This window comes from Mesoplodon mirus, assembly GCF_964341445.2.
Source record: "Mesoplodon mirus genome assembly, chromosome: 2".
Lineage (NCBI taxonomy): Eukaryota > Metazoa > Chordata > Mammalia > Artiodactyla > Ziphiidae > Mesoplodon > Mesoplodon mirus.
In genome coordinates, this window is record NC_138977.1 from 56,143,649 (window position 1) to 56,157,247 (window position 13,599).

At 35.7% G+C, this 13,599-nt stretch overlaps 1 protein-coding gene across 1 annotated transcript in view; it reads right to left on the reverse strand.

Annotated features, from left to right (window-relative positions):
- The window catches only part of CTNNA3 (catenin alpha 3), a 1,654,963-nt gene that overhangs the window by 1,563,166 nt on the left and 78,198 nt on the right, over window positions 1-13,599 (reverse strand). The window contains exon 3 of the mRNA XM_082639545.1: window positions 7,717-7,909. Coding sequence (XP_082495671.1) covers window positions 7,717-7,909 — 193 coding nt within the window. The remainder of the gene's footprint in view (window positions 1-7,716; window positions 7,910-13,599) is intronic.

Here is a 13,599-nt window from a genome sequence, read left to right on the forward strand (position 1 = left end):
TGAACATCTCTGTATTTTTGTTTGTGTTTATTCTTCTGTAGAAACCTTTGCATGCCCATTTTTCTTTTGTTTTTCTTATTGATTTATGAGAGTTCTTTATGTGTTCTTGTTATTAATCCCTTGTTGTGTTTATGCCAATATCTTTTCTAGGAGTGTCTTTTCATTTTCTTTAAAATTTTTTTTGATGTAAGAAAGTCCTTAATTTTGGTATAATAAAATGTCAGTCTTTTCTTTATAGTTTTTTGTTTCATGTTTAATAAATCCTGTTGAACATCCAAAGCCTCAAAAAAATTCACCCTTATTTTTCACTGAGTTTTTAATTTTTAGATCCTAAATCCACCTGAAGTTGACTTTTTTGTATATGATTATAAGAAACCAAATGGCAGAGAGACTGAACAAGAGAGAAGCCAAAAAAATGGCAGCTGAGAGAATGAGATGTTAAGCAAAGAATTTTTCCCTCCTTCAGGAAGTCAGAGAGATAAAATTGGAGTTCTGAGACTGCCTGAGATGAAATGTCCTGTTAAATATCCTATGCTTTCAATTGACCTCTGAGATGCTAAATCCAAGAGTAAGGGCTAGCTAGAAATAGAATAATCTTTAAAAATTAATTCTAAAATTTTCATCCACAATGCCCAGCATTTGATCAAAAACTATCCAAGACACCAGGAGACAAAATCAGTTACTTTAAAAACCAAAAGGAAAAAACACAATGGAAACAAACCTACAGGAGAGCCATATATTGGACATGTCAGATACAGAAATTAACTGTAATGGAGATGTTCAAGAAAAGTAATGGCAAGATAAAATTTGAGCAGGGAACTAGAATTTGGAAAGAAATTAAAGAAAACTATTTCTATTTCTATTTTCACAGATATAAAAACTATTTTTAAAAAGCAAATGAAAATTAAAGAAATAAAAATGCACAATAAAGTGAAAATTCACTGGATGGACTTAAAAATAGACTAGAGAAGTAAGGAAAAAAGTATCATGAATTTGAAGATAGATTTAAATTTTAAATGTTTTAAAGTACCATTTACAATATCATTAAAGCAATGAATTACATGTTTTTGAATCGGAAGACTCATTACTATTAAAATGTCAGTTCAGCACAAATTGACCTATAGATCCAATTTAATCCCAATCAAAATCCCAGCAGGCTTTTTTGTAGAAATTGAGAAGTTGATTCCAAAATTTTATGGAAATGCAAGGGACCTAGAATAGCCAAATCAAAATAATTTTTGTTTCAATACTTACTATGATATACAGTAATCAAGACAATGTGTTATTGCTATAAGGATATGTGAATCAATGGAACAGAAGATAGTTCCAAAGGAGGCTCACACAGATATGGTCAACTGATTTTCAGCAAAGGTGCAAAAGTGATTCAATTGAGAAAGAGTAGGGTTGTAAGTGTTTTTTTCAATAAATGGTACTGGAACCATGAAACTTCCATATGCATCTATATGATATTGGATTAATTGTATTTCCACATGAAAAAAAAAGTGAATCATGACCCCTAATTCACACCATTCATAAAAATTTATTTCCAGATGGATTGTAAAGATAAAACAATAAAGCCTCTAGATGACAATACAAGAGGATATCTTCCTCACTTCGTAATAGGCAAAATTTTTTACAAAACAGAAAAATCTCTACCCATAAAGGAATAAAATGATTAACTTGAATTTATCAAAATTATTTCTGAATATCAAAAATGCTTAAATTAATGAAAGGGAGAAGATTTTTTAATATCTACAACTAAAAAAAGACTCATAACAAGAACAATAATTAAAACTACAATGGGTCTCCCAAGGCAATAGAAATAAAAGCAAAAATAAACAAATGGGACCTAATCAAACTTATAAGCTTTTGCACAGAAAAGGAAACCATCAACAAAATGAAAAGACAACCTACAGACTGGGAGAAAATATTTGCAAACAATGCAATCGACAAGGAATTAATTTCCAAAATATACAAACAGCTCACACAACTCAACAAAAAAACAAACAACCCAATCAAAAAATGGGCAGACCTAAATAGACAGTCTCCAAAGAAACATACAGATGGCCAATAGGCACATGAAAAGATGCTCAGCATCACTAATTATTAAAGAAATGCAAATCAAAACTACAATGAGGTATCACTTCACACAGGTCAGAATGGCCATCATTTAAAATTCTACAAATAACAAATGCTGGGGTTTCCCTGGTGGCACAGTGGTTAAGAATCCGTCTGCCAATGCAGGAGACAAGGGTTCGAGCCCTGGTCTGGGAAGATCCCACATGCCACAGAGCAACTAAGCCCATGGGCCACAACTAATGAGCCTGCACTCTAGAGCCCGTGAGCCACAACTACTGAACCTGTGTGCTACAACTACTGAAGCCCATGCACCTAGAGCCCGTGCTCCACAACAAGAGAAGCCACCTCAATGAGAAGCCTGCACACCACAACGAAGAGTAGCCCCCACTCGCCACAACTAGAGAAAGCCCATGTGAAGCAATGAAGACCCAACGCAGCCAAAAATAAATATAAATAAATAAATTTTATTTTTAAAAAATAAATATAAATAAATAAATAAATAAATTTTTTAAAAATAAATAACAAATGCTGGAGAGGGTGTGGCGAAAAGGGAACCCTCCTACACTGTTGGTGGGAATGTAAATTGGTGCAGCCACTCTGGAAAACAGTATGGAGATTTCTTAAAAAAACTAAAAATAGAGTTGCCAGGTGATCCAGCAATCCCACTCCTGGGCATACATCCAGACAAAACTCTAATTCAAAAAATACATGCACCCCTGGTACATCTCTTGTGGTCCAGTGGCTAAGACAGCTCTCCCAATGTAGGGGGCCTGGGTTCGATCCTTGGTCAGGGAACTAGATCCTGCATGCCACAACTAAAAGATCCCGCATGCCACAATGAAGACCCAAGCGCAGCCAAATAAATAAATAAATAAATGTTTTTTTTAAAAAAGGTACATGCACCCCAATGTTCACAGCAGCACTATTTACAATAGGCAAGACATGAAAACAACCTAACTGTCCATCAATAGGTGAATGAATAAAGAAGAGGTAGTATGTATAGACAATGGAATACTGCTCAACCATAAAAAAGAATGAAATAATGCCATTTGCAGCAATATAGATGGACCTAGAGATTATCATACTAAGTGAAATGTCAGAAAGAGAAAGACAAATACCATATGATATCACTTATATAGGGAATGTAAAATATGATACAAATGAACTTATTTACAAAACAGAAACAGACTCACAGATACAGAAAACAAACTTATGATTACCAAAGGGGAAAGAGGGTGGGGGAGGGATAAATTAGGAGTTTGGGATTAGCAGATACAAACTACTATATCTAAAATAGATAAACAACAAGGTCCTACTATATAGCACAGGGAACTATATTCAGTATCCTGTAATAAACCATAATGGAAAAGAATATAAAAAGAATATATATGTATAACTGAATCACTTTGCTGTACACCAGAAAATAACACAACACTGCAAATCAACTATACTTCAATTAAAAAATAAAATAAAGAAAAAAAACTACAATGGGATACCACCACATACACTTTAAATTAAAACACTGACACTTGTTAACACCAAGTGAGCAAGAATATAGAACCACTGGAATTCTTATACCTTACTGATGAGAGTGTCAATTGGAAAATCCACTCTGGAAAATTGCTTGGTACCATCTATTAAATCTGAGTGTATACCTTATGACCCAGCAATTTCTTTCCTTGGTATAAACCCAACAGGAATGTCTACATTCATGCACCAAAAGTAATGCATACATAATAGCAATGTATATTAAAGCCAAAAACTGGAAACAACTCAAATATCCATCAACAGTAAAGTGGATAAACAATTATGACCTATTCATCAATGAAAACAAATGAACTACTATATGGTAAGACACACTGAGCAAAAGAAGCCAGGCTCAAGAGACTACATACTGTATGATCCCACTTACACAAAATTCAAAAAGAGGGAAAAAAAATAACTTATGTAATAACCAGGATAATGGTACTTGTGAGGTGAGGGAGTAGTAAGTGACACAGGGGTTGCCTCTAGGGTTCTAGTAATGTTCTATTTCTTGATCTAGGTGGAGGTTAAATTAGTGTATTCACAATTAAAATGTATTGAGTTGTTCATGATAATATATGCACTTTTTGTATATATGTCATTCTCAATAAACCACTAAAAAACCATACATATTGTATAAGCAATTGTGTGACTTAGAAGCAATGTCTGCTGTAGGGGAGCAGAGGCTACACAAAGGTAGTAAACATGCTATAGGCAAAATATATAATCTAGACATTATAAACAATTCTTAGCTAATTCCTAGGTAACTGTAATGTGAATATGCTAAAACTATTTAAATAAATACCAGATTTAATACTTAACCATTGTATACGACCATGAGTGACCATATATAATCACTACGTTGACGTTTTCTGGATCTTGACAGTTTCACCTTTCCTTTCACCATTCCCCGCCCCCCAATACTATCCATACCTATCTTCCACAAGCATATTCTTTAGGTAACCAAATGCCCATTTTATTTATCACTTTGACTCTCTAAAGCTACTAAAGGCAGTAAAACAGAATAAAAGAGAATCCTATAATAAGGCTATATAAATTACACTATGTTTTTATTAGAAAAAAATTTCTAAATTACTCTCAAAATTCTTCTTGAAAATAAGTCAAGATATATATATAGATAAAAATATCCTCTACTTCCAATATTTTTCACTTTTTCAAATGCATTAAACTTATCCTTTGCTCTTTACTAGTCCTTCACATTATACCACTAGACAAAGCCCTTAAAAAAAAAGAAAAAAAAAAGAATGAAAGCAGGAAAAATTTTAAATATGTTTCTAGTACCATACAGAATTGCTTGGATCAGAACTCATTCTCCTGATACTTCAACTCCACCACTGAGCTAAAATTCCTTCCAAGTTTTAGAGAACAGTGCTCTTACTGTCACCATTTCTGCTATCCATAGGATAAGCATTGGCCATTCCCCAAATTCCAGAACCACTTGCCATTTCACTGCTTTCTTCCTACACTCTAGTGGCAGTAGTTCAATTTGGCAGTTTGTCAAAAAGATTCAGAGTATAAAGCACTTGGTGATCTTTAACCAAATGTATTTGTTGTGTATATAGCATATGCCATATATATGTATTTCACACATTATAACAGAACACAGTGAAGGACACACTGCATAATCCTAGAATCCAACGACTTCTCTTTGAGAACTTTTCCTTAAAATAATTTACTTTTATTGAGCTAAAAGTGTTGATTACTTTTTTTAAAACAAGCAAATACCATTTCTTGACAATTATTACAATTATTTTTCCCTTCTAAGAAAGACCAATGGCTTACAAATTTATTGCCACATGACTTGTGGAAACTATATTTTCAAATAGATCACATTTTCTGAGAGAAGCAGTACCAAATAGGGTTCATATTCCTTCCAAAGACTTAACAAAGGAACCATGAGAGATAATTTTTCATAAAAGCAAAGATAAAACTATTATAAATGTTTATAATATAAAATGATGCTTAGATTCTTTTTTTATTTAATAAACATTTATCAGGTGTCTGTTATATGTCAGGCATTGTTAATCAAATAGACTTGGTGCTTGCCACCTTGAAGAAATTGAGTCTAGGGACTTCCCTGGCCGTCCAGTGGTTAAGACTCTGCACTTCCACTGCAGGAGGCATGGGTTCAAGCCCTATTCAGGGAAAAAGATCCCACATGCCACGTGGTGTGGCCAAAAAAAATGCAAGAAATTGAGTCTACATTTATTGAACAAATAATCAATGTCTGATGTGTGGGGTGGTAAGTGCTATGAAAGAGAGATGCCTAGTCTGTCAGGACATAGAAGAAGGGCATCTATATCAGCATCAAGGTGTCAGTAAACACCTCCTGTGAAAGATGACCTGGGCTGAGTTTTGCTATGTAAGAATTGGCTGAGTGAAAAGGGCAATCCAGGTGAAGGGAATCACTGGTAACAGGCACAGAAGCATAAAGCAACATGTACCACTCAAGATGCTATAAGTCCTTACTTGGAAGAAACTTTGAGAGGGGAACAGAATCAGGAAATGAGAACGGAGAGAATAGAAGCCAAATCATGGAATGTTGTAGTAGCTAGGTTTAAAAGTTTGAACTTTATCCAGAAAGACAGTCCCCTAATCCTTCAAAGGTTACTAAAATGATTTTAAGCAGGGAAGTAAAATGAGTATACTTTCATTTTTAAAAAACATGTTTGGCTTTGGTATAGGACAAGGCTAAGGCAGTAATCCAGAATTCAGAAGGCAACATTAAGAATGGAGTTGAGAGAACAGATCTGAGAAACAAAAGGAGATAGAATTTGTTGAACTTGGAGGCTAATTGGAAGAGAGGGTAGAATAAAAATGAAGAGTCTAACTGACTTGGTAACTAAGTGGATGATGGTACCAAAGCAGAGAAGATAGGAGAAAGAGTGGGTCTGAGGTGGTAGGGAGCAGGGAGGAATGATGAATTTATTTCAAAATATCTTAGGCATTATGTTTTCTATATATTGTCCAAAGAATCCCTTTAATATATAAATCATATATAACTATAGCAAAAAACTCCCCTGTATTTGATGTAAAGTTTATTGTGGCTAGTATATTCATTTTAATTATTTAATTAGCAAAAATTTCCTGATTTTCTTAAAGTTATGTTTGGGATGGGGAGAGGAAAATATTTGAACACCCCGCAGTCTCTTTTACAAAGCTGAACAGGAAAATTTGCTTCCTTATCCTCTCAAAATAGTTCCTAGCAGCAAGCTGATGTATAAAATCATTCCATTAACTAAAGAATATTGTGCAGTTCTTTATAAAATAGCCTTCAAATGAGACACTCATTATAATAAAACTGTTCAAGATATCAAAAGGTAAAATATACACTTTTATTATGTAATATTTTTGTGTGTGTGCTTTTTTTTTGGAGTGTAGTTGATTTACAATATTGTGTTAGTTTCAGGTGAACAGCAAAGTGATTCAGTTATACATATGCATATATTCATTCTTTTTTAGATTCTTTTCTTATATAGGCTATCACAGAATATTGAGTAGAGTTCCCTATGCTAGACAGTAGGTCTTTGTTGGTTATCTATCCTATACATAGTAGTGTGTGTCTGTTCATCCCAAGCCCCTGATTTACCCCTCCCCACTGCATTTCCCCTTATTATGTAATGCTAACATAGCAGCAACATGAGTTATACATAGTTTATGCAAAACAATTTTTATGTTTCGGAAATCTAAACCTCCAGAATAATGAAAAATAAAAAATGTACCTCTGAGGTGGCCAGGTCTGAAACTTCCATCTCCAACTGTTTACAAGGAACTTTATAATTTGTTTATGTATGGGAAAATATGTCTTCAGCTTCATTAGTCACTTCTCATTTTATGACAAAAAATGTACATTTCTCTTTGTTTATTATGGATAAACTATGGCATGAGGGGAACTGAACAACTAAAGGAAGAACCAGGAGGGGGATCTGAGTCTTGGAGCTGCCTAATGAGCCACTCTGCCTCCAACAGCTAGCTCCTCAGGGCTCTACAAAAGACTAACTAAACCCAAGTCAACTAAAACACAGCACTCAAATCTAATTCGGTAACTAACATCAGGAGTGGTTTGCTCCTGAGCAGGACCAGAGTACTCACTTTCTTTGCGAACTTCCTCAAGTGCCCCAGTAAGCTCTTCCTTTAAAACTGTGGCTTCTTGAGCAATCTTCTCTCCCTTGTCTAATAAATTCCAAGTTGCTTCCTCCACAGAAGCTAGAAGGACTCTGGCTCTTTTTGAACGTCCTTTTTTCCTGTTGGAAGGATTCTGGGGACAATTTACAAGTGTAGTAACCTAGAATTGGAAAAATACAAGTTACTCATTAGACAAATTGTGAGAGGAACACAGCCCTGGGATATCATAGCCCAGAACAAAAGGAAGTATTTCTTAATAACATGATTCATTCCCAATACTACTGGTACATTCCCAAAAGTCAGGTCAAGGCACCAAGAGCAGTATTACCAGCTACCACAGAGTTCCTAACTAAAGACAGGAAGGAAGGGAGGGAGTGGGGGAGTGAGGAGGGGAGGGAGGAAGGAGGGATAGAGATTGAATCTCATCAAGTTTTACCATTGGACCAATGCAAAATACACAACACTCATTATACACATATATATTATTTGATATATAGAGAGCAAATGATTATTTATATCACTTTGTAGCCAGCAATCTATATTAAGAGGGAGGCAAAAATAATTATAATTAAGTCATTAAGTATTAATATATGTAGGTTAAGAATAGAGATTACTAATGTTGGGGCGGGGGGTGCAGAACCACTCTGAAACATGTAAAACAGTGGTTACTTCAGAAGGACAAAACCCAAATCCTTACTATGATCTACATTCTGGCCCTTTGTAAACTCTTTTACCTGTCTCCCACACTCCCCCCAAATCAGTTGGCCTCTCAAGCAATCAGGTCCTCCTCAAAGTGCCCTATCAAGAGGCCTTCCCTGACCACCCCAATCCCCACCCTCTCCCACTCTGTCCCCTCACTACACGTTATAATTCTTCAGAACATTTATAGAGCCTGACATTTTTTATTTGTTCATATATGTTTATTGCATCCTTCTAATACTAAAATGTAAACTCCATGAAAACAGGAAATGTGGTTTGTTCTCCCTCACTCAGAACAATCACAAAGTAGTTGTTCAATAAATATTTTTTATATTAATGGCTTAATGAATGGGGTAGTTGAACAGAGGGACGTTTTGATGTCTATATTTTGAATTGCCTGAATATGTTAATAATGAGCATGTACTACTTCTGTAAATTTGTTTAAAATAAGAATAAACTCATGGGACTTCCCTGGTGGTACAGTCGTTAAGAATCCGCCTGCCAATGCAGGGGACATGGGTTCAAGCCCTGGTCTGGGAAGATCCCACATGCCACGGAGCACCTAAGCCTGTGCACCACAACTACTGAGCCGGCACTCTAGAGCCCACAGGCCAAAACTACTGAGTTGCGTGCCACAATTACTGAAGCCCACACGCGTAAAGCCCGTGCTCCGCAACAAGAGAAGCCACTGCAATGAGAAGCCTGCGCACCGCAACGAAGAGTAGCCCCCACTTGCCACGACTAGAGAAAGCCCACTCACAGCAAAGAAGACCCAACACAGACAAAGATAAATAAATAAAATTTTATTTAAAAAAAAGAATAAACTCATGATAAGAGCATTGTTTGGAGATATAAATTAAGCACTTATATTTGGAAACAAAACCTTATACAAAATTACATTGTGAAAAATATCCATTTCTTAATTAAACCTTGAATTCCAAGGAAAAAAATTTGGTTAACATTTTCATAAGCAAACCTGGAAGATCCTCATTGCAGAGGAAGAAAGAAAAAAAAAAAACATTTATCCAGTATTTAAAATAGAAGACCTGAAACTCTTATTGAAAGCTAGGTTGGTGCATGTCATCAAATAGCCGAGGCTTTTAACAAATATGGACCACATCTTTGACATCAGACTATACATAATCCTTCCTGCTCTGCAGTCCCTGGAGATTTTGCTTGTTTATTATTAATGGAGCATTAAGTATTTGTTTATTTTGTTATCTGGACCCAGTTCTTAGCCAGGAACTGAGAAAGAACTTACAAGCTATGGGGGAAATATGTGGATGAAAATTGTTTTTGTCTGCTCTGCTATTCCCTTCCCCTGTCCAAAAGACCCTCTTCTTTATTCTAATTTGCTTTATTCCCATATTCACAACCCAGACTGGAGTTCCTTGTAGCAAGCCTTTATTTCCTTTCTTGGAAAATGAGAATAACCATATTATCCTATAAGATTATATGAAGTTTAAATAATATAAAGTGTTTTTTAAGATGCATTACATGACACAAATTTTGGATGCCATTTAATGTGTGTTTTCTAGTCCATTCCCCATGGAATCCTTGTCAAAGATGTTCTCTCTGGGTCTACCCATATCTTGCTCTTAGGGTCCCCTGTGCTAAATGTGATGAAGTCAATTAACAAAGCACATTCTATGTGCTTTACAAGCAGTCAAGTAGGGCCATGTGTCTTTATCATGCATTATGTAAAGATGATAATAAGTCTGATTTATTACATGGGTTTTCACATATTCCAAAAGACGAATATCTCACTATTATCAATCTAATTTATATATAAAGAGTTAACAGATACTTGCCCAGATAAAGACAAATTATAGCACCTTGTTTAAAACCTTTGTCTAAAACGAACAATAAGTATCATTGTCTAAAATGTTCCTTCAGAATTTATTTTAAGTGCCACAATTCATGACGCTTCCCACTGAACATTCCTCTATTATTGTTTAGATCCTCTAAGCACCAAATGTTTTCCATAGAATAGCCTGAGCTTTGAAATTAAAATGGGCATTCCAGAAATGCTTCGTTCCTTATAATAAATGCCAGAGAAGTAAGAAATGTGAAAAGAACATTGTATAAGAACATTGTGCTTCCATCAAGAAAAATTCAATTGCAACTTGTTCAAGTTTAACCTGTCTTCTTTTTAAATACCCCAACATACAATAGTTATTTATTATTGATTAAACTAAAGTCATGATGCTTTCAATGATTCATTTTATTTCAGAAAGTAAATATGGCTTGGTAAGCCTGTGGGGAAAAAAAAGAAAGCTAAAACTATTTTTTACCCCAAATCACCTATGGGGATCTAACTGACTCCCATAGGTGACTGTGATTCCTGAAAGTAAATGATTCTCACCAAGGGTTGGAGGGTGCATATGTTATTTGAAAAAGTCTCCCATCTCTTCAAGGAATACCAACAAACAGTAAAATTAGCCCTGAAGTTATTTTGTAAAGTAATTCATATTTCTTTTTTCAATACAAAATCAGTTATATTTTTACAAAGAACACAAAAATTTTAGCTGGAATTTATAGCAAAGATTATTCTAATGTAGGCTCCAAGCCCACATCTTGCTAGCCTTTCTTTTATCACTGTGCACAACTGATCCCTTCCCCTCTTTATCAGACCTTAGGGGGTCCCTCTAATATTGATAATCTTTGACTTCAGGTGTGCATCTCCTGAAGAACTTGGGTTTATTCACTTTTCTTCAGTCTATAAATCTGTATTAGGCTTCATCATAGATATAGAATGAGCTCCCCACTGAAGTAGTCCTAAATTAGAGACTTTGAGTAATATAAAAAGAAGAAATTCCCTACTTTTTTCATTCTGCACATGTATAATTCCATAAAACCAGGTGTATTTTAATGGTATGTAATATTTATATATTGAAATTTAGAATAACAAAAAATAAAAGGGTTTTCTAATCTTTCCTAATTCAAGTGTGCTTCCCTAGTTGCTCCAAACATACTGAAAATTAAGTTGTCCAAAAGACCCTTCTTCAAGTCATTGATAATTTCAACTGTTCCTTATTTCCTACAAAAGCAACTTTCACTGTGTAAACAAAAGTACTGGGAAAGACTGAAGTGTTGAGAACTCAGAAAATACATATCCTTCAATTAACATTCAGCACTCCCCCAAAACCAAAACAATTTTCTTTTATTTCCTTTTAAGCCAATAAACATTTATTGAGCACATATTATGTTCAAAACAATATCCTAGCCATTTAGAAAATAAAGATAAGGAAGCTTCAGTATGGTGATATGAAGGGTACACAACTAGCTGCAATATAAAAGGCAGAATAACTGCCTAAACTTATAAGTAAAAAGAAAGTGCTGAAGAGATGATAAACATTCACAAGGATTAAGTAGGACTTCCAAAAAGAGCCATTAAAGACAGATGGTTTTCTGGCATGAGAGACAGAGGGGAAGGCAAGCCAGGTGAAGGGGACCATGTACAAAGGGGAAGAGATGGAAATTATTTTTGTCTGAGAGTAGCAGATAGTCAAGTTTGGCAGACTACAGGGTAAAAACAGGAAATTGGGTCACAAATAAGTCTAAGAAGTAGGTGGTAGCTTAAATACAAAAAGTGCTGAAAGTCAAGGAAAGAGTTAATATTCAATTTAATATGCAATAGACACTTCACACAGCATACCCAAAGTGGAAACCTTCTTCCACCAACCTGCCTTTCTTCCATCTGTTTCTTACCTCAGGCACTGACACCTCTAGCCTAAGGCAGAAACCCAGAGGTCATCTGGGCTACTCCCTCTCTCTCATCCTCCTCTCCATGTTCTTTATATTGTCTCTTTAAAAGCTTTGTTGCTGGGGGACCTTCAAGATGGTGGAGGAATAAGATGTGGACATCACCTTCCTCCCCGCAAATACATCCACATGTGGAACAACTCCTACAGAACACCTACTGAACACTGGCAGAAGACCTCAGACTTTCCAAAAGGCAGGGAACAGATGCCCTCAGGCACCCTACAAGCAGAGGCAGAGCCAAATCCAAAGCTGAACCCCAGGAGCTGTGCGAACAAAGAAGAGAAAGGGAAATTTCTCCCACCAACCTCAGAAGTAGCGGATTAAATCTCCACAATCAACTTGATGTAGCTTGCATGTCTGGAATACCTGAATAGACAAGGAATCACCCCAAAATTGAGGCGGTGGACATTGGGAGCAACTGTAGACTTGGGGTTTGCTTTCTGCATCTACTTTGTTTTTGGTTTTATCTTTATCTACGTTTAGTATTTAGAGCTTATTATCATTGGTAGATTTGTTTATTGATTTGGTTGCCTTTTTCCTTTTTTTTATATATAAATTTTTTTCCTTTTTCTCTTTTTGTGAGTATCTATGGGTATGCTTCTTTCTGTGATTTTCTCTGTATAGCTTTGCTTTTACCATTTGTCCTGGGTTCTGTCCATTTTTTGTTTTTTTTGTTTTCAGTATAGTTTTTAGCACTTGTTATCACTGGTGGATTTGTTCATCGGTTTGGTTGCTCTCTTCTTTCTTTCTTTTTTTTATTACTCTTTAATTTTGTATTTTTAATATTTTTTTTATTTTAATAACTTTATTTTATATTATTATTTCTTCCTTTCTTTCTTTCTTTCTTTTCTCCCGAGCCATGTGGTTGACAGGGTCTTGGTGCTCAACCCTGCTGTCAGGCCTGAGCCTCTGAGGTGGGAAAGCCAAGTTCAGGACACTGGTCCAACAGAGACCTCCCGGCCCCATGTAATATCAAACAGCAAAAGCTCTCCCAGAGATCTCCATCTCAACGCTAAGACCCAGCACCACTCAACGACCAGCATGCTACAGTGCTGGACACCCTATGCGAAACAACTAGCAAAAGAAGAACACAACCCCACCCATTAGCAGAGAGGCTGCCTAAAATCATACTAAGGTCACAGGCACCCCAAAACACAACACCAGACGCAGCACTACCAAAAGAAAGACAACATCCAGCTTCATCCACCAGAACACAAGCACCAGTCCCCTCCACCAGGAAGCATACACAACCCACTGAACAAACGTTACCACGGGGGTCAGACACCAAAAACAACGGGAACTACAAACATGCAGCCTGCGAAAAGGAGACCTCAAACACAGTAAGTTAAACAAAATGAGAAGACATAGAAATACACAGTAGATGAA